Source organism: Mustela nivalis (assembly GCF_964662115.1).
Source record: "Mustela nivalis genome assembly, chromosome: 17".
NCBI classification, from domain to species: Eukaryota; Metazoa; Chordata; class Mammalia; order Carnivora; family Mustelidae; genus Mustela; species Mustela nivalis.
In genome coordinates this window covers 58,835,921-58,854,329 of record NC_139036.1, presented here as the reverse complement: position 1 = coordinate 58,854,329, position 18,409 = coordinate 58,835,921, and the positions used below count along the sequence as shown (strand labels likewise).

Genomic DNA, 18,409 nt, shown 5'->3' with positions numbered 1-18,409 from the left:
TCATTCGAAAAGATGCGTCCCCCCTGAGGTTTACTGGGCGTGGTTTGTAACAGCAAGATACGGACTCAGCCCAAGTGCCCACGGACTGATGGATGGGTAGAGAAGGTGTGGTACACGCATACAGCGACGTATCACTCAGTCACAGAGGGGAGGAGACCTTGCTATTGTGACGACCGAGAGGGTATCAGGCTAAGTAAAATAAGTCCAACAGAGAACGACAAAAGCATAAGATTCCACTCACATGGGGAGTTGAAGAAACAGACAAAGGAGGAGGAAAAAGACAAATGAAAAAGCCACACTCTTACGTAGGAAGCACAAACCAGGGGTTGCTAGAAGGTAGGTGCGGGGGTGGGAGGGAATGGGCGAAACAGATGAAGGGGATTAAGAGCACACTTCTCGAGACGAACCCTGAGCCATTACAGTGTACGCCTGAAACAGAGCACCGTGTCTTTCGTCTAGTTACAAAAAAAAAAGAAATCATGAAGCCATTGTTTAGAAAGCCGTAAAAATAGTTGTCCAGTCCACAGCATATTTAATGTAAATCATATATTAAATTACAATGTTTATTTATTTTTAAAGATTATATTTATTTATTTGACAGACAAATCACAGGCAGGGGGAGTGGCAGGCAGAGGGAGAGGGAGAAGCAGAAGCAGGCTCCCCGCTGAGCAGAGAGCCCGAGGTGGGGCTCCATCCCAGGACCCCGGGATCATGACCTGAGCTGAAGGTAGATGCTTAACCCACTGAGCCACCCAGGCACCCCATTTATATAAACTTTTTTTTTTTTTAATGAAAATAGGATCGCAAGGGGGTGAACTCCTTTCTGTTCTGTCTTTTGCATATTTTAAGACATTTTATCTCATCAGGGTGTAACCTAAGGGGGCAGTTCCTAACCTAGGTGTGCCATGGGGGGCCCCCTCCAGCAGCTGGGAGGGGTCTCAGTCTCAGAACTGGTTGCAGATGTCAGACGGAAGTCCTACAGTCTGTGAGTCATGTCCTTTGCAGGTCTGGGATAGATTCAAGTTACCGTCTATAATGTCCTTCTCACTTGCCTGCCTCCTGAAAGCTTTTTGAGTATTTCAGCACTTCCGATTACATACTACGTTTAAATATTCATCACCTTCTCAGCTCCAGCGTCAGAGAATACAAATTTAGCGAAAACACCTCCCTCCCTGGAGGGGAGCAGAGGGTTTAGTATGGGTCCACCAGGATCTGTCCTCTGCATCACACACGTGAGCACACAGAGAAAAACGTCTTTTTGTGGGGGTGTATTGTTTAAAGTCCTTGAGATGGTACTAAGTTGTAATTAAGCAAGCATCTTGGTTTTATCATGTAACAATATTTTGGGGGGATTTCCCACCCGGTAAACATGTCTCTTTCTTATGGCTACATCGTGTTCGGCTGCTGGGGGTTTGGATGTTCTTATCCCTAACTGATGACTATCTAGGCTAGTCTCCGTTTTTGTGACACCCCATCACACAGGGGATCCTAGCTCTTTAGGATAGAGGGGGGTTGCTGGGGAGGGGAGGGTGGTGGGTGGACTCAGCTGGCTGCTTGGGAACTGTGCACACCCCTGGGTGGGGCGCAGAGGAATCTTGACCTGGCTGTGGATGTCCTTGTCCCCTCACGGAGGGGTCAGCCCCTGGGCTATGTCCCTGGAGCTTAGGGAAAGCCTCAAGACAGGACAGATGGGTCAAAAGAATGCCATAAAAGAGAACAGACTGGTTTTTGAGCTCTTACAAAAAGGTCAGCAGAGTTTCAACTGGAGCTAAGTCTACTGATTGCCAGGCATTGTCATATTTGTCACACCATCTTGGCAGGCAGCGGCCCAGGTGGCTTGGGGATCGTAGTGTTGACTGGGCTGGACCTTCCCTGGAACCCCTCCACCCAGGCCAGCGGGGAGGGAGATTTGCAGTGGCGTTGGGAGCAAACGGAGGTGCTCCTGGGCACAGAGAGGGGGTTGCTGGCAGGAAGGGGAAGCGTGGGGTCTGTGGAGGACCTTCATCATCGGTGGCAGGGGCCACACTCCAGCGGTGTTAGAGCTCCCGAAGGATTGTGCTTAAAATCATCTGCAGCAGGAAGACAAGACCCAAGACCCCCAGGTTCAGAGCGGCTCTTGTGCGGCTCTCTCTCCAGAATCCGGTGAAAGAAACAGACTGCATTCCTGAGCACAGCGCAGTAACTTACAACGACAGCTCAGTCCCATCTGTCCTCTGAAGTGTCCTAAATAACCCCCCAGCCATTCGTAGACTTACCTTGCTCGAGATGTGCTTTCTGGACCCACGAGCTAAGAATGGCTTTACATTTTTATGAAATTAACTAATCAGGTTTTTAGTTAATTAATTAAAGTTGATTAATTAAAAGTCTCCAGTGCCAAATTCTAAGTAATCTCTACACTCAGCGTGGGGCTGGAACTCCAACCCTGAGATCAAGAGCCGCCTGTTCCACCGACTGAGCCAGCTGGGTGTCCCTGGCTTTCCATTTTTAAATGGCTGAAAAAAGATCGAAACATAATATTATTTCCTGACATGTAAAAATTATGTAAGAGTCAAATGTCCGTACGAATAAAGTTTTATTGGCACACAGCCACCATGTTCAGTATTTATGAATGGTCGTGGCAGCTTCTATATGTACTACAGTGGCAGCATTGGGTAGCTGTGTCAGAGACTGGACGGCCTCCAAAACCTGAAATGTGTATTTCTTAGATTTTTCAAGAGATGTCACTTATGAGTGTTTGTTCTTCCCCCATTAAAAAAAAAAAAAAAAAGTAATGCATGTTCGTGTTAGCCAACGCAGAAATGAATTTTTTAAATGCACCTGTCACACCACTGGTACTTGTTTTTTTGCACAAGCATGCCCGTGCCTCCCGGGGTCTAGCTGCCTATGTATTATGAAACTGGAAATATGTTGGCTCACTCCTTTCTTGTGCTTTGGCTCTCACATCTGAAACAATTTGATGTATCCTAACTTATTTTCGCAAACTTCCTTCTGTTACCAAATTATGTCATAATTCCAACTCACTGGGATGTGTGGGCTGTTTCTAAGTTTTGAATATTCATAAAGCTGGGAAGACTACCTTTTTGTATTTCTTGATTATCCTGAAGAGAAATTCCAAGCAACAGAATTCCTGGGCCTTTGGGTTTGGATTCTTGTCACCAGAATGTGCTCCCAAGGGCAGAACTGGAGAGGAGCCCCTTCCCAACCTCTCCAGCAGGGCTGGACATAATTATCATTAGAATATTTTCCATGACAGGTGGGAAAGGACTGGGCTTTTTCTTTTTTTTTTTTTTTTGATTTTGTTTATTTATTTGACACAGAGAGAGATCACAAGTAGGCAGAGAGGCAGGCAGAGAGAGGGAGAAGCAGGCTCCCTGCTGAGCAGAGAGCCCGATGTGGGACTCGATCCCAGGACCCTGAGATCATGACCTGAGCCAAAGGCAGAGGCTTTAACCAACTGAGCCACCCAGGTGCTTCAAGGACTGGGCTTTTAAGTGACATTTCTATGATCACTAGCATAATTTAATTTTCCACCCACGTTTATTAGCCATGTACATTTTTTCTTAAATTATCCCCTGTTCTGGGGCACCTGGGTGGCTCAGTGGGTTAAAGCCTCTGCCTTCAGCTCAGGTCATGATCCCTGGGTCCCGGGATCGAGCCCCACATCCAGCTCTCTGACTCGGCAGGGAGCCTGCTTCCTCCTCTCTCTCTGCATGCCTCTCTGCCTACCTGTGATCTCTGTCAAATAAATAAATAAATAATCTTTAAAAAAATTATCCCCTGTTCTTGGGGTGCCTGGGCTGGCTCAGTTGGTGGCTCAGCCTTCGGCTCTGGTCATGATCCCAGAATCCTGGGATTGAGTCCCGCATCGGGCTCCCTGCTCAGCTCCCTGCTTCTCCCTCTGCTTGCGCTCTCTCCCTCTCTCTGACAAATAAATAAAATCTTTTAAAAAATCATCTCTTAGGGCTGCCTGGGTGGCTCAGTGGGTTAAAGCCTCTGTCTTCGGCTCAGGTCATGATCCCAGGGTCCTGGGATCGAGCCCCGCATTGGGCTTTCTCTCAGCAGGGAGCCTGCTTCCCTTCCTCTCTCTGCCTGCCTCTCTGCCTACTATGGTCTCTGTCTGTCAAATAAATAAATAAAATCTTTAAAAAAATCATCTCTTATTCTTTATCCATTGTTTTCTATTTATAATCTATTCCTAAATAGAAATAAAAACTGTTCTTATTGATTTGAAAGTGTTCTTTATATAGTAAGAATATTAACTATGTGAGTTTAAACAGAATACTATAAAAACCCTTACTGAGGGCGCCTGGGTGGCTCAGTGGGTTAAGCCTCTGCCTTCGGCTCAGGTCATGATCTCAGGGTCCTGGGATCGAGTCCCACATCGGGCTCTCTGCTCAGCAGGGAGCCTGCTTCCTCCTCTCTCTCTGCCTGCCTCTCTGCCTACTTGTGTTCTGTCAAATAAAAAAAAAAAAAAAAATCTTTAAAAAAAAAAAAACAACCCTTACTGAAGGGCACCTGTGGGGCTCAGTTTGTTAAGCATCTGCTTTCGGCTCAACCCTGGGATGGAGCCCCACATCAGGCTCCCTGCCTGGCAGGAAGCCTGCTTCTCCCTCTCCCAGTCCCCCTGCTTGTGTTCTCTCTCTCGCTGTGTCTCTCTCTGTCAAATAAGCAAATAAAATCTTAATAAAGAAAAGAAGCCTTATTGAGGCGGCAGCTGATTAATAAGCGACGCTAATGACACGCCCACTTTCCTGGGCTGGGGGTGTGGGGAACAGAAGTGGTAATTTTTTATCTGCCAAATCTGTGACAAATATTTTCGCCAGTTTTCTCTTTGGCTTTTAGAAGAATTCTCCACATTAAAATTGTAATATTTGATTATTTTTCAAATATTTTATTTTTATTATTTTTTTTTAAGATTTTATTTTTAATAATGACAGAGAGAAATCACAAGTAGATGGAGAGGCAGGCAGAGAGAGAGAGAGGAAAGCAGGCTCTCTGCTGAGCAGAGAGCCTGACGCAGGACTCGATCCCAGGACTCTGAGATCATGACCCGAGCCGAAGGCAGCGGCTTAACCCACTGAGCCACCCAGGCACCCCCAAATATTTTATTTTTAAGCCATCTTTACACCCAACGTGGAGCTCCAACTCCACGACCCCGAGATCAAGAGTCATGCGCTCCACCAGCTGAGCCAGCCGGGCGCCCCTGGACAGTGGTTAGGCATCTGCCTTTGGCTCAGGTCATGATCCCAGGGTCCTGGGATCGAGCCCCCCCATCGGGCTCCCTGCTCAGCGGGAGGCCTGCGTCTCCCTCTCTCACTCCCCCTGCTTGTGTTCCCTCTTTCGCTGCCTCTTTCCCTCTGTCAAATCAATAAATAAATGCAAATCTTTAAAACAAATAAAAATAAATAAACAGGGGCGCCTGGGTGGCTCAGTGGTTTAAGCCGCTGCCTTCGGCTCAGGTCATGGTCTCAGGATCCTGGGATCGAGTCCCTCATCGGGCTCTCTGCTCAGCAGGGAGCCTGTTTCCTCCTCCTCTCTCTCTGCCTGCCTCTCTGCCTACTTGTGATCTCTCTCTGTCAAATAAAATCTTTAAAAATAAATAAATAAATAAATAAATAAATAAATAAATAAACAAACAGGAGTCTCCATGTGAAAATTGTAATGAACGTTTATGAACCAGACCCCTCCATCCTCGCCTACCTGGAGCTGGCTTTGCTGTTTGCTTACACACACGCGAATTCTTTCCTTGCACCAGAGCGATGCCCCCGCCCCCCCCCCATCCCCACCAAGCCCCAGGCAGCTCCCACCTTCGTGCCCAGGAGCAGACTCTGCAGATCCCCTGGGGCAGTGGGGGGTGGGGGGTTCTGGGTTCCTACCATCAGGACCCCAGCCCCCTGGAGGCCAAAGATCCCCTGTGCGCCACCCCCGCCCCCGCCCCACCTCTCCTGTGGGAACCACACTCCCCAGGTGAAAGGCTGTGCCCCACCTGGGTGAGCACGAAGTCCTGCTGGGTTAGGCTCCAGATGATTTCAAAATGATCCACGTCATGGATTTCTTCAAACGAGGCATCCCACCCTCCCCGGCGCAGCGTCTGGGTGAAGAAAGGAGTCAAGAGGCGGCAGGCGGGGGAGCGTGGGGGAGCGTCACCCCGCGCCTGCCACGTGCCAGGTGCTCGCTAAGTATTTGTTGGATAAATGGCTCAGGGTCTTGGGGTCCCTTGGGGTGAAGCAAAGAGGAAGGTAATAGGAGGACAGGACCCTCAACCTCTGGCCAGAGGCGGGGAGCTGCGGGTACCTGAAAAAACTCTCTAGACTGTCGGTGGAATTCAGGGGAGTCGTGTTGGCCCACAGTCACCAGCATGCGGCAGGCTGGACCCGAGGGCCGAGCCAAGGCCTCCTCCAGGAGCAGCTGGGGGCTGTTCCTCCGAGCGTCCTCCCTGATGAAAGGGGTAGGCATGGGTCAGGGCAGAGAGGAGACTGCAGTTCACCCCGGGCCCTCCTGGGAGGGTCCCCCTCAGCTCCGGGACGAGGGGGCAAATGACTCACGGAGTCAGGAGGAGAGGGGCGTTCTGAGTGGTGTGCACGATGGGCTCCAGGTCATAGATCCCACTTACCAGGAAAAAACCTGTGAAGGGGAAGAAGAGTCAGAGGGTCAGGCTGCAGGTGGGGCCGAGGCTCCACCAAGCCAGGCCTCAAGCAGACCCGGAGGGTAGGGGGGAGCATTATGGGGCCAGCCCAGCCTCCAGGACCAAAGGGGCAAGACCACGGTAGGGAGAGAGAAGCAAAGCAAGCCTGTCTCACAGGGCTCAGAGCCCGCAGGTCAAGCCCTCTGTGGCTGCTGGGATTTGGGGCAGCCGGTGTCGACCACCCGAGGAGGGCGAAGGCTGCCCAGCCAGACCTGCAGTCCCGTGAAAACCTTTGAGGTTGGGTGTGACTCCGTGCTTGGTCCAGTTGGCCAGGAGCATCATGGCAGCCAGGTGGGCCCCTGCTGAGTGTCCACAAAGGTAAAGTCCCCTGGGTTGGGTCAGAGAAGAGAGCCAAATCTGCCTTCAGTTTCCTGAGTGCATCGGACCAGTACCAGAGGCTTCCGATTTGCCTTCTGCTCCACAGCCCGGAGGAGGCAGCTGCACTGCTCCCAAGGTACTAAACCCACCATCCTCCTGCATTGTCTGACAAAAGGAAGATCTGCAGGGACACCCACTCATTGCACGGATATTTCCTCTGCACAAATGCGATGCTCCGAGTCACCTGGTCTATCATCTGGTCCAGGGTTCCTGCACACAGAGCAGGAGTGGGGTCAGGGTCCATGGCGGGTGGCTCCCTCCCCTCCAAAGCCCAGCAGCCTTCAAACCCCTAGGACCATCCTCATTACCTTTGGGGGCAATGTCATAAGACACGACTACCACGGCCACTCCCCGTGCCGTCAGTGGCTCGACCATGAAGGCTGACATGTCCTTACTGAGGAAAGAGACAGACATGTGATAATGGAGGAACCTTGGCCACCAACCAGGCTCCTTCCCGTTTTGTGTCCACCCAGGGCTCCAGCCCTCTCTGGTCCTGTGTAGTATAAGGAAGAAGGTAGGCGCGGTCCTTACCTTATCACCTGCTAGCTCTGAAACCCTGGGGGCTTTACTTAACCTCTAAGTCTGCTTTCCTCATCTGTAAAATGGGGACATCTACTTTCTCGTAGGTGCTGTCTTTGAGAAATGAAGATCAGATGCACAGAGAGCTTTGTGGGACAATGGGTAAAGCCATAAATTCAGCTGCAAAGATGTCTATGCTTGAAGGGTCATAGATCCTGTAGCAGGAAACTCCTTAGTGAGATCCTAGGGAACAACAGTGTCCTTGAAGATCTCAAGTATGCCTCTGCTTATCGTATGGTGATGAGCTGACCTGGGTTCCCCGGGGGCTCTCCCGCCAAAAGCCTCATGTCTGGGAAACCCCTCAGTCCCACACAGGCCAGGAGGGTTAGTCACTGCGGTTTCCCCTTTGACTGCGAGTAGCTTGAACGTACTTCTCCCCGGGTACAGTGGGTTAAGTCATGTTCCCTCAAAAGACAGGTCCATGTCCTAAGCCCAGCACCTGGGAATACGGCCACACAGTGTACAGAGCTGTCATTAGGGACCCCGAGGGGAGGTCATCCATGATTTAGGATGGACCTCAATCCTACAATGGGTGATGTTATAAGAGAGAAAGGTTGGGGGAGATCTGAGACACAGACACACAGACACCGCGGAAGCCCAGTGAGAACGGAGGCAGAGACGGAACTGAGGCGACCACAGCCAACGAAACCCAAGAACCCCCCAGAAGCTGGAGGAGGCGGGAGCAGGTTCTCCCTGGAGCCTAGGAATGGAGCAGGGTGCTGCACGCACCCCGAGCTCAGACTTCTGGCCGCTGGAACCGGAAGAGAATGTGTTTCAGTGATAAGCCAGCAAGTGTGCAGTTATCTGTTGCAGCAGCCAAAGGAACTGCTACACCAGGGCAAGAAGAATCTCCAGATCCTGCTCATCCAGACCCCGACTCACCTTCCACTCTGCCAGTAGCCTCCGTGAAGGAACAGACAGAAAGGCAAGCCTGTAAAGACAGACAAAGGCATGGAGGCTGAGCCCAGGTGGCCAGGCCAGCCTAGACCTGCCCAGGGACAGCCCTCCTGATGGCCTACCTTCAGCAGCCACTTCTCCAGGAAAGTAGATGTCCAGTTTCTCCCCTTCGCCATCCCCGTAGGGGACATGCAGCAGGCTCTTCCTGGTGGCCCGGACCTTCTTGGTGGCTGTCTCGAGAAACGGACAAGTCGCCGTCAGCACAATCTGTATCATTTCTCTATCATTTAAGGCAGAATCTTTTCTGCTGAAAGCCCCTTGGGGTGCACCGGTCAGTTCTAGCTGTCACTGTCTGCCTCCAACGATGCTTCCCCAAGTCCTCAAATCATCTGAGCTGGGTTCTCAAGCATCACGTGGGTGTGTGTGGTCAGTTGCAACGACAGCAGACTGGCCCACCCACGTGGGACCGATAAGGTCTGCCAAGGTCTGTCTGGAAGGGCGTCATGGTTCTGAAGGGCGCACTCTGTCCACTGCTTCATTACGGGGTTTTTGCGGCCATGACCCTTTGCGTCGTGCTCCAGGAAGTGTCGACTTGTCCAAGTCTTTTGAAAAGCAATCTTCTAGGGAAGCAATATATAAACTCACTTCAAATAGGGGTGCCTGGGGGGCTCAGCTGGTGAAGCGTAGGACTCTTGATCTTGCCTCGGGTCACGATCTCACAGTGGCGGGATCGAGCCCCGCGTCGGGTCTGCGCTCAGTCTGGAGTCTGGTTCAGATTCTCTCTCCCTCTCCCTGCCCTTTTCTCCCCCCTGCTCAAGTGCTCTCTCTTTTTCTCTCAAAGAAATAAAGTATTTAATCTCACTTCAAGTAAATAGATAATAAAACAATATGGATATGTAATTGGGTGCCAGGAGGGGAGGTGAGAATGATGTGGAAATTGGCAAGGACTTGGGTGGAGAAGAAAAAAAGGAGAAGGGGCATTGTTAGGGAAATAAATAACAGAGGTGAAGGGGTGGGGTGAGAGGGGAGTCTGTATATTCATGCCTTCCCCCAAGTGCTCTCTCCCCAAATCAGTGAAATGCGGGCAGCCTAGCTCCCTCCAACACTGGGCACTGGAGAGTGTAAATTGGTAAGATCTTCTGAAAGACGGTTTGGAAATAGGTATCAAAGCCCAAGAAGATTGTATTCCTTGATTCCTAAGTCCCTATCCACACAGTTTTTTAAGGAAATGATCAGATATATTCCCAAAGACTTGTTTTAAAGACACCCACAGTAATGGCATTTATAATAGCCTCAGTGACCTATGAAAATAGAAAGCTGCTCGGAGACATTATGGCCTATCCCCCTTCTCGGCTTTGTCATAGAGTCTGGCATTCACCACTCTTGATATACTTTTTGCTGTTTTTTCTGTCTGTCTGTTGCCTTCACCCTGAAGACAAGGGCTTTGCTTTGCCCACCACTGTATACCCAGGACTTGATAGGTAGTAAAAAAATTAAAAGAAAATTGTGTGATAGGAGCACCTGGGTGACTCAGATGGTTGACCATCTGCCTTTGGCTCGGATCATGATCCTAGGGTCTTAGGATCGAGCACCACATTGGGCTCGCTGCTCAGTGGGAAGCCTGCTTCTCCCTCTCCCCTGTCTATGTTCTCTCTGTCTCTCTTGGATTCAAATGAATAAAGAGAAAAAAATCTTATTTTTTTTTAAGTTTATTTATTTATTTATTTTTTAAAAGATTTTATTTATTTATTTGACAGATAGAGACCACAAGCAGGCAGAGAGGCAGGCAGAGAGAGAGGAGGAAGCAGGCTCCCTGCCAAGCAGAGAGCCCGATGCGGGGCTTGATCCCAAGACCCTGGGATCATGACCTGAGCTGAAAGCAGAGGCTTTAACCCACTGAGCCACCCAGGTGCCCCGAGAAAAAAATCTTAAAAAAGAAAATTGTGTGATAAACAAATATTTCAACAAGCAGTACTGGCTTAACCAAATATCCAAATGGAAAAAAAAAAAAAAAGTTTCTTGATCCCTACCTCACGCCATGCCAGATTAGTTCCCGATGGACTATCTAAACATGAAAGAGAGGACAACAGAGCTCTTGGAAAAGAGCATAAGAGATCTTCATGATCTTGAGATAGCAAAGATTACATAAGTAGGACCCCAAACACATTAATCGAAAAGGAAATGGATAAGTATTTCATGATGCAAAGAGCAGAACAGGAATAGCACAGAGATTACGGTGATCTTCCCGATATATTGAAATTGGTGGGGAGAGATGTGAACTTGGGATGCACGTCCCCAGAGATGCCCAGGTCCCCAGCCTTGGTGGCCGCGGTGCTGGGCCCAAAAGGAAAATAATGCTCCTCTGGGTTGGATGACCCTGGACCTCCAGAAGGGGCTAAGTCACTGTGTAGAGATAGTTTGTATAAAGTGTGTTTGGGCAAGTGCACATAAACTGTTAAAATGGGCAGTTGGCATTTTGGCTGGACTGCTCAAGGCCAAGACCAACAACTGGTCTTGGCTTTGAGCAGGGTAGACGCCCCATTTCCCCATGCCAAAACCAGAGACCAGGCTGCCTTTGCCGGACAGGCAAAACCAGTTTGCCATCACTGACCATGTCTACTGACCACACACCGGCCCCCCACCATCCTTGGAGTGAGGGGACAAGAGAAGGGAAGTTTTTTAGGAGAGAGATGTGCTGTGCTATGTGCTGTGGGTCCCCGCTCCCTCTCCTGTGGATGAGTGGATGGAGACTTCCCAACTCCTAATGCTTCAAGTGACCAACCGCTCAGAGGGCCTGAGGTGTGAATCCTGCAAAGGTCTAATGACCAGGGGTGCCTGGGTGGCTCAGTGGGTTAAGCCTCTGCCTTCGGCTCAGGTCATGATCTCAGGATTCTGAGCTTAAGCCCCGCATCCAGCTCTCTGCTCAGTGGGGAGCCTGCTTCCCCCGTTTACTCTGCCTGACGCTCTGCCTACTTGTGATCGCTCTCTGTGTCAAATAAATAAAAAATTTTTAAAAAGGTCTAATGACCAGAACAGACCAGCCTCCTAGTGTGTCCATGTGCCACACTGGGCACAGACCTCTATATAGGACCCACTTAACGGAATGCATCTATTAGAGACTTTCAGTGACTCAAATATATTGCATTTGTGATTCTAATCTAAAGTGTTTAAGGGCGCCTAGGTGGCTCAGTTGATTAAGCATCTGCCTTCGACTCAGGTCATGATCCTGGGGTCCTGCAATAGAGCCCCGCGTCTGGCTCTCTGCTCAGCAGGGAGCCTGCTCCCTCGCACTGCCCCCCCCCCCCGCCCCCGCTCTCTGCCTACTTGTGATCTCTGTCAAATAAATAAATCTTAAAAAAAAAATGGTTTGGGGCACCTGGGTGGCTCAGTGGGTTAAAGCCTCTGCCTTCGTCTCAGGTCATGATCTCAGAGTCCTGGGATCGAGCCCCGCATCGGGCTCTCTGCTCGGCTGGGAGCCTGCTTCCTCCTCTCTCTCTCTGCCTGCTTCTCTGCCTACTTGTGATCTCTGTCAAATAAATAAATGAAATCTTTAAAAAAAAATGGTTTAAGTGGTACATTTTATGTCACGTGTACTGTATAGCACAAACAAAACTGGCGCTTGTATCTTTTGTGCCTTTGAGTCTTCCTCTGGCTTTCCTGGAAGGTAGTAAGGGCCCTCAGAGGTCGGGACCCCACCTCAGAGGTCGGGACCCCACCAGAGGCTGTCAACCACGAGGCTCCACCCACCTCATTGGCGATTGGTTCTCTTGGAGAAGGGCGTGGCTTGGGGGACTGGAGGCTGCAGGACCCCCTGAGAGGCAGGGCGCGCAAGCAGCGGTTCAGCACAGACCTCTACCTGCCCGCCTGCCTGCCTGCTGGCTCCTCCGCCCATGCATCCACCCTTCCATGCATGCATCCATCCTTCATTTAGTGTACAATGTATCAGTCCTAAGAGTTGCGGTAAAACAAGTTTAAACTTACTGACAGAGGAAATAGTTCTGAAAACCCGCCCCTCCCCGCCCCCTTCTCTCTGCCCATGCTCGCTCAGCAGTCCTGCGTGTCCAGCCTTAGCGAGGCCAGGTCTTTAAGGCAGAGAAAGGTCAACTACGCATTAGAGCAGAACACTCCCCTACTGCAAATTACTAGGTCAGTGACTGTAAGGGTGAATATAAACCAAAAGTAAGGGGGGGGGGGAATTATTTTTAGTCTCCCTGGTGCAGAAAAGGAAAAGAGAGCTTCCTCCCTCCCTTTTCTTCCAGTGTTTGTGTTGGGAAACTCCTTGTAAATCCTCTCTCTACCCCTTTGAGGTATATGTAGATATGTTTAAAAGCTGACAAACTCTCTTGCCAGTTAAACAAGCTAGGAATGTTTCTGTCCCAGACCAGAAGCCAGCACCCCTACCCCCAGATTCCATGGGAGGGCAGGAGCAGGTGTCTGGCTGCCAAGTTACAAGACTACCTCTTGCCTTGAAGAGATGGGTAATCTTTTTCCTCTGGAGAACGGCAGTTTGCAAGCCTGGGCCACCCTAGGTACTGGGTGGATTGTGGAAGAACCAGGGGGCTCTGTCAGGCTCTCTGGCTTGAGCACAGGTACCCTCTATCTTGAGAGCAGATGTATCTGGTCTGCGATGGGGCATATTGCTGGCCTGTACAAAAGGGTGACGTATCTTTCTGGGGTCTCTAGCAGCTCCTATGGGGCATGTCACAGTTTGGCTATCCCTTGTTCAATAATAACATGTCTTCTTGGGGCGCCTGGGTGGCTCAGTGAGTTAAAGCCTCTGCCTTCGGCTCAGGTCATGATCCCAGGGTCCTGGGATCGAGCCCTGCATCGGGCTCTCTGCTCTGCGGGGAGCCTGCTTCCTCCTCTATTTCTGCCTGTCTCTCTGCCTACTTGTGATCTCGGTCTGTCAAGTAAATAAATAAAAAATCTTTAAAAAAAAAAATAACATGTCTTCTTTTTTCTCTCTGTCCTTTGTGGAGAGGCTTTCTGGCTTGGCAGCAGTTTTCCACTATTAGCGCTTGGTGTCCCTTTGCCGTGTCCTGTGAGTGTGACTGTGGGGCAATCCTCAAGGCCACAGGCAGCACTGACAGGGCCTGGGGGGATCCTCCAGCAGAGGCCAGGCAGTGCTCCCTCCTGACGCTGCCTGACCAGCCCCACCAGGTCAGTCTGCTCCTTTCTCCCTGGGGCCAGGGGGTCCCCTCACGAGCTGCATGAGCTCGTCAAGCAGGGTGAGGTGAGGAAGGCCCTTGCTTTGGGGACAACATTGGAGTCGGGGGGTGGCACGAAAAACTCAGTAATGAACTCAGTAATGAAGATTGTTTTGGGCTGTAGGTTTGTGTCCCCCAACATTCCTATGTTGAAGTGTCGCTCCCTAACGTGATGGTATTGGAGGCCTCCGGGAGGTATTTGCTTTGGATGGGGTCATGAGGGTGGGGCCCCTGTCGTGGGATTAGCAGCCTTAAACGAAGAGGAAGAAAGACCAGGGCTCTTCCTCTCTCTCTCCTGCTCTCTCTGCCAAGTGAGGACATATGGACAAGACAGCTGTCGGCAAGTCAGGAAAAGGGCTCTCACCAGGGAACCAAACTAGCCAGCACCCTGATCGTGGCCTTCCCAGCCTCCAGAACGTGAGAAATAGATACCTACTGTTTAAGCCACCCATTTGATGGCCTTTTGTTAGTGCAGACCAAGCTGACCAATATAAAGATAAATAATACTTACTTTAAAGAAGAGCTTTTTTAAAAAGTAGGGGGAGCCCTACTTTTTAGTAGGCCCTGCATGGAGCCCAGGGTAGGCCCAGAACTCAGGACTCTGAGATCAAGACCTGCGCTGAGATAAAGAATTGGACACTCGGGGTGCCTGGGTGGCTCAGTGGGTTAAAGCCTCTGCCTTCAGCTCAGGTCGTGATCTCAGGGTCTTGGGATGGAGCCCCGCATCGGGCTCTCTGCTCAGCCGGAAGCCTGCTTCTCCTTCTCTCTCTGCCTGCCTCTCTGCCTACCTGTGATCTCTGTCTGTCAAATAAATAAATAAAATCTTAAAAAATATATTAAAAAAAAAAGAATTGGACACTCAACCGATTGAGCCATCCAGGCACCCCAAAGAGAAATACTATTTAGATGCAGTAAATGTACAAATATATTTTAAATATCAAGTAACACTAATGTCCATGGCCAACAAAATGTCAACATTTTAAGTAGAGACAGGCTCCAGCCCTGCACGGGCATGGCCCTTGTTCATTCCCCGGGCCCTCAGGCCCCCCTGTTCTTGGGCTCATGTTCTGCACCCCTGGAATGGGTCAGTGGCACCTGCAGCTCCTCCCGGCCAACTACAGCACCGAAAACAGGAAGGTGAGTGGAATGTGAGCTTAAAGCTGTCCACGGTGTGGACAGCAATCATGGATGGGAGTCTCTGAGGGCAGTGGACAGCACGATCTCCTCAGCTCTTACCCTCATGCGGAACTCGCTTTCTCAAGGGGGACAGTTCTCCTTTCCCTCAAGACAATTATGATAGACAAATAGGTTTTCGGGGTGGTTCAGTCATCTGGGCATCTGTTTTCGGCTTGGGTCATGATCCCAGGGTCCTGGGATCGAGGCCTGGGTCGGGCTCCCTGCTCAGTGGAGAGTCTGCTTCTCCCTCTGCCCCTCCTCCCTGCTCGTGCTCTCTCCCGCTCTCTCTCCCTCTCAAATAAGTGAATAAAATCTCTTTTTTAAAAGATTTTATTCATTTACTTGAGAGCGAGAGAGAGAGAGCACAAGCAAGGGGAAGGGCAGAGGGAGAAGCAGATTCCTGCTGATCAGGGAGCCCGATGTGGGACTCGATCCTAGAACTCCAGGTGACCTAAATGAATAAAATCTTAAAAAAAAAAAAAAAAAGGCTTTTCTACAAGCTCATGTAGGTTTCACCACACACTCTGGCTTATTGACCAAATGGTCACGTGTTTGGCACAGAGCTGGGCCCTGCAGAGGGCTCTGAAGAGGCCAGGACACAACTCCACTCCACGTCCGTTGGGACAGGGAGAATACGGGTCAGTGCTGGAATGAACCTCCACGAGCCTGTTCTTCCAGAAGGATTATCTCAGTCTACGGAACCACCAAATCCAAGTGCTCTGTTCAGTCTGGGGAAACCAAGATTCATTTCGGGATTCCTCCACTCGCTTACAGGGTCCCAAGCCCTGACTTCTTGAAAGAAACCAAAGTCTTCTTTGCTTACAAATAGCATCAACACTGAATGTTTGGGGGAGACCTTTTGGGCTCTCTGCGCCACTGTGGCCCGTCACCTGATGTGCCTGGGCACGGCTGGCTGAGCACGGAGTAGAGGTGGATCCTGGCATGCAGGGGCACTTCCTGGTTCCAGCCATCCTGCAGTGAGGGCTCCTGAGTGGCCCTGAGTGGACAAGGTTTGCCCAGCGCCTGGACTTTGGGAATTGCCCTGAGAGCCTCCCCCTGATCCCCGCAATCTGAACCACTGCCACCTGCCAAAGTCCACCCACAGCAGCCATGGAGATGGCCCCCAGTACCCTTGTCTCCTAGGTGTGTGTACATCTTCAGGGTTTCTTCGGCTCCCCGTCGGATGACCCATCTGCTGGGGCAGTACTGATTCTCCAACTCCTGCGGAACACAGACAGACGGCTGCACAAGACCCTGTTCTCCACACTGTGACCCCATCCCTCCTAACAGTCTGGATGCTTCTCTCCTCCTTGAGAAGCCGCCCCCCCGCCCCCCATATCTCAGGCTGATGCTGTCCATTTCCTTCAAGCCCCTCCCATCTCCAGCCTGGTCACCTACGCCTCCCTCTCCCCCCAACATCAATTAATTAGGTACTTCAGACGTGGGTGCTCTCAGACTCGTGGCCTAGAGCCACAGTCATGCTTTAATTAACTAGTGGACAGCCTTAAAGGGGAGATGAGGTCCCATAAATCTGTCCTGGTTAATGCCACTGTAGGCACCATTCCTGCTGCTGGAGGCTAGGGAGCTGGGGCCGGGGCCACTGCAGGGAAAGTTGATCTTCTCGGAGCAGGCATGATCCTTTTTTTTTTTTTTTAAGATTTTATTTATTTCTTTGACCGAGACATATCACAAGTAGGCAGAGAGAGGAGGAAGCAGGCTCCCTGCTGAGCAGAAAGCCCGATGTGGGACTCGATCCCAGCCCCCTGAGATCACGACTTGAGCTGCAGGTAGAGATTTAACCCACTGAGCTACCAAGGCGCCCCTAATCCTTTTTTAAAAGAGTTTATTCATTTATTTTTAGAGAGAGAGAGAGAGAGAGAGCACACAAGCAGGGGGAGGGGCAAAGGGAGGGGAAGAAAATCTCACATAGATCCCCCAGTCAGTGTGGAGCTGGACACGGGGCTTGAACCCACAACCTTGAGATCATGACCTGAGCTGAAACCAAGAGTCGGACGCTCAACTGACTGAGCCATCCAGGAGCCCCTGACCAGAATCCTGAGGGGGCAGGATTCTGATTGCAGGAGTCACAGCAAAGAAACCAAAGGTCAGTTTAGAAATGCTGTTGGGCCAGACTACTGAGACACAGAGGTGCGGCAGAGAAGCTGGGGCTGGGGGAGAGGGTCTCGGATGTTAGGCTAAGAGGTTCAGATGTAATGCAGAGAGCAACAAGGAACCAGATTTTGGATAAGGAGCTCGAAGACCAGGAGAAAGAGTGGAGACTAAGATGGGGAATTTGCTGGGGAATTTGCAGACAGGGTGGCTTCGTGGAAGGGTCTTGAGCTCTGGAGTCAGATGGGTTGAGTACCATCCATGCTCCAACAACACTTAGAGGCTGTTTTCCTCTGGACAACTCACTTACCCTCCTGGGTCTCAGCCTAAGGTTGAAGGACTTAAGACATGTAAATGAAGTAAAACTAACCCTTCAAGTGTGGGTCACTGCCTCCTCCCACTGAACAAGAGTCTTGGCCAGCATTCTTTACATGTATACAATCTGTGTCTGTAGGGCACCTTGTCGTCCCTGACACGCACCGAGTGCAATCGTCTTCACACCTGTTATGTATGGTAACAATGCAGTGGGTTTTTGAGAGTTCCCTGGTAGTGCAGGTGTGTGTGTGTGTGTGTGAGACAGAGAGACAGAGCATTTCTTGGCGGTAGTAAGCATAATTTATCAGAATCTCGGGTGTATCAGGAACCAGGAAAACAAACAAACAAACAAACAAACGAACAACAACAACAACAACAACAACAAAAAAACCCGAAAAAACCCAGAACAGTGCCTGAAATTCAGGAAAACTAGTTAGGAAACTACAGTTGAGTGACAATCAGAGCGTGTGTTCTGCCTGGGTGGTTTCTAGCCCAAGGATCACGGTCAGGAAACAGCAGCCTTCCTGCATCCTCCCCGTCCTCCATCTGCATGGGGGACCATCCGCATGGGGGACCCTCGGGTCAGGTCGGGAACCGTGGCCCTCTCTAGGGATGCGAGCACAGCTTCGGTTTTCTCTGCCCTTGAAACCAGGCTCGCCGAAGCCTGCCCGTGGCCAGAAGCACCCCCCGTTAGGGCGCTGAAGCCTTCGGAGCAGGCACGCAGGTGCCCCCCTTGCCCTGGAGAGCGCAGGGTCTACGCCCGCCTGAGCTCCGCTGCTGGAAGCGCAGCTAACCTCCGCTTACCTCTGCAGAGAGCTGCTTCCAGGGAGCCTCGGCTCCGGTTGCGCGGCCGGGGACCTCCATCGTCCTACCGCCGCCGGCCAGTAGGCCACCCCGGCTATTTATAAGCAGCGGCGGGGCGGCGGGGCCCGGGTCCGCCCTCCCGGTGACGCGAGCCCGCAGGGGCCCCGGGGCCGCCCACGAGGGGCGGGCTGCGGTCGAATCTCCCGCCGGGCCGCGGCCGCGCGCTGATTGGCTCCGGGGCGCCAGCGCCGGCTCCCGA

At 51.1% G+C, this 18,409-nt stretch overlaps 1 protein-coding gene across 3 annotated transcripts; it reads right to left on the bottom strand.

Annotated features, from left to right (window-relative positions):
• Positions 1–531: 531 nt before the first annotated feature.
• On the bottom strand, positions 532–18,386 carry AFMID (arylformamidase). Of its 3 annotated transcripts, none has more exons than XM_082705378.1 (11): positions 18,151–18,386; positions 16,053–16,143; positions 8,662–8,769; positions 8,525–8,573; positions 7,372–7,457; positions 7,201–7,273; positions 6,898–7,013; positions 6,546–6,624; positions 6,295–6,436; positions 5,987–6,091; positions 563–2,069 (listed from the first exon to the last, which is right to left on the bottom strand). In XM_082705378.1, exons 1-11 carry the CDS (start codon positions 18,208–18,210, stop codon positions 2,037–2,039), a joined length of 942 nt encoding a protein of 313 aa, XP_082561504.1. In that variant the 5' UTR covers positions 18,211–18,386; the 3' UTR covers positions 563–2,036. The 3 variants fall into 3 exon arrangements, with proteins under 3 accessions (XP_082561506.1, XP_082561504.1, XP_082561505.1); XM_082705379.1 differs by having other exon boundaries at positions 6,916–7,013; XM_082705380.1 differs by lacking the exon at positions 5,987–6,091 and having other exon boundaries at positions 532–2,069.
• Positions 18,387–18,409: the final 23 nt, after the last annotated feature.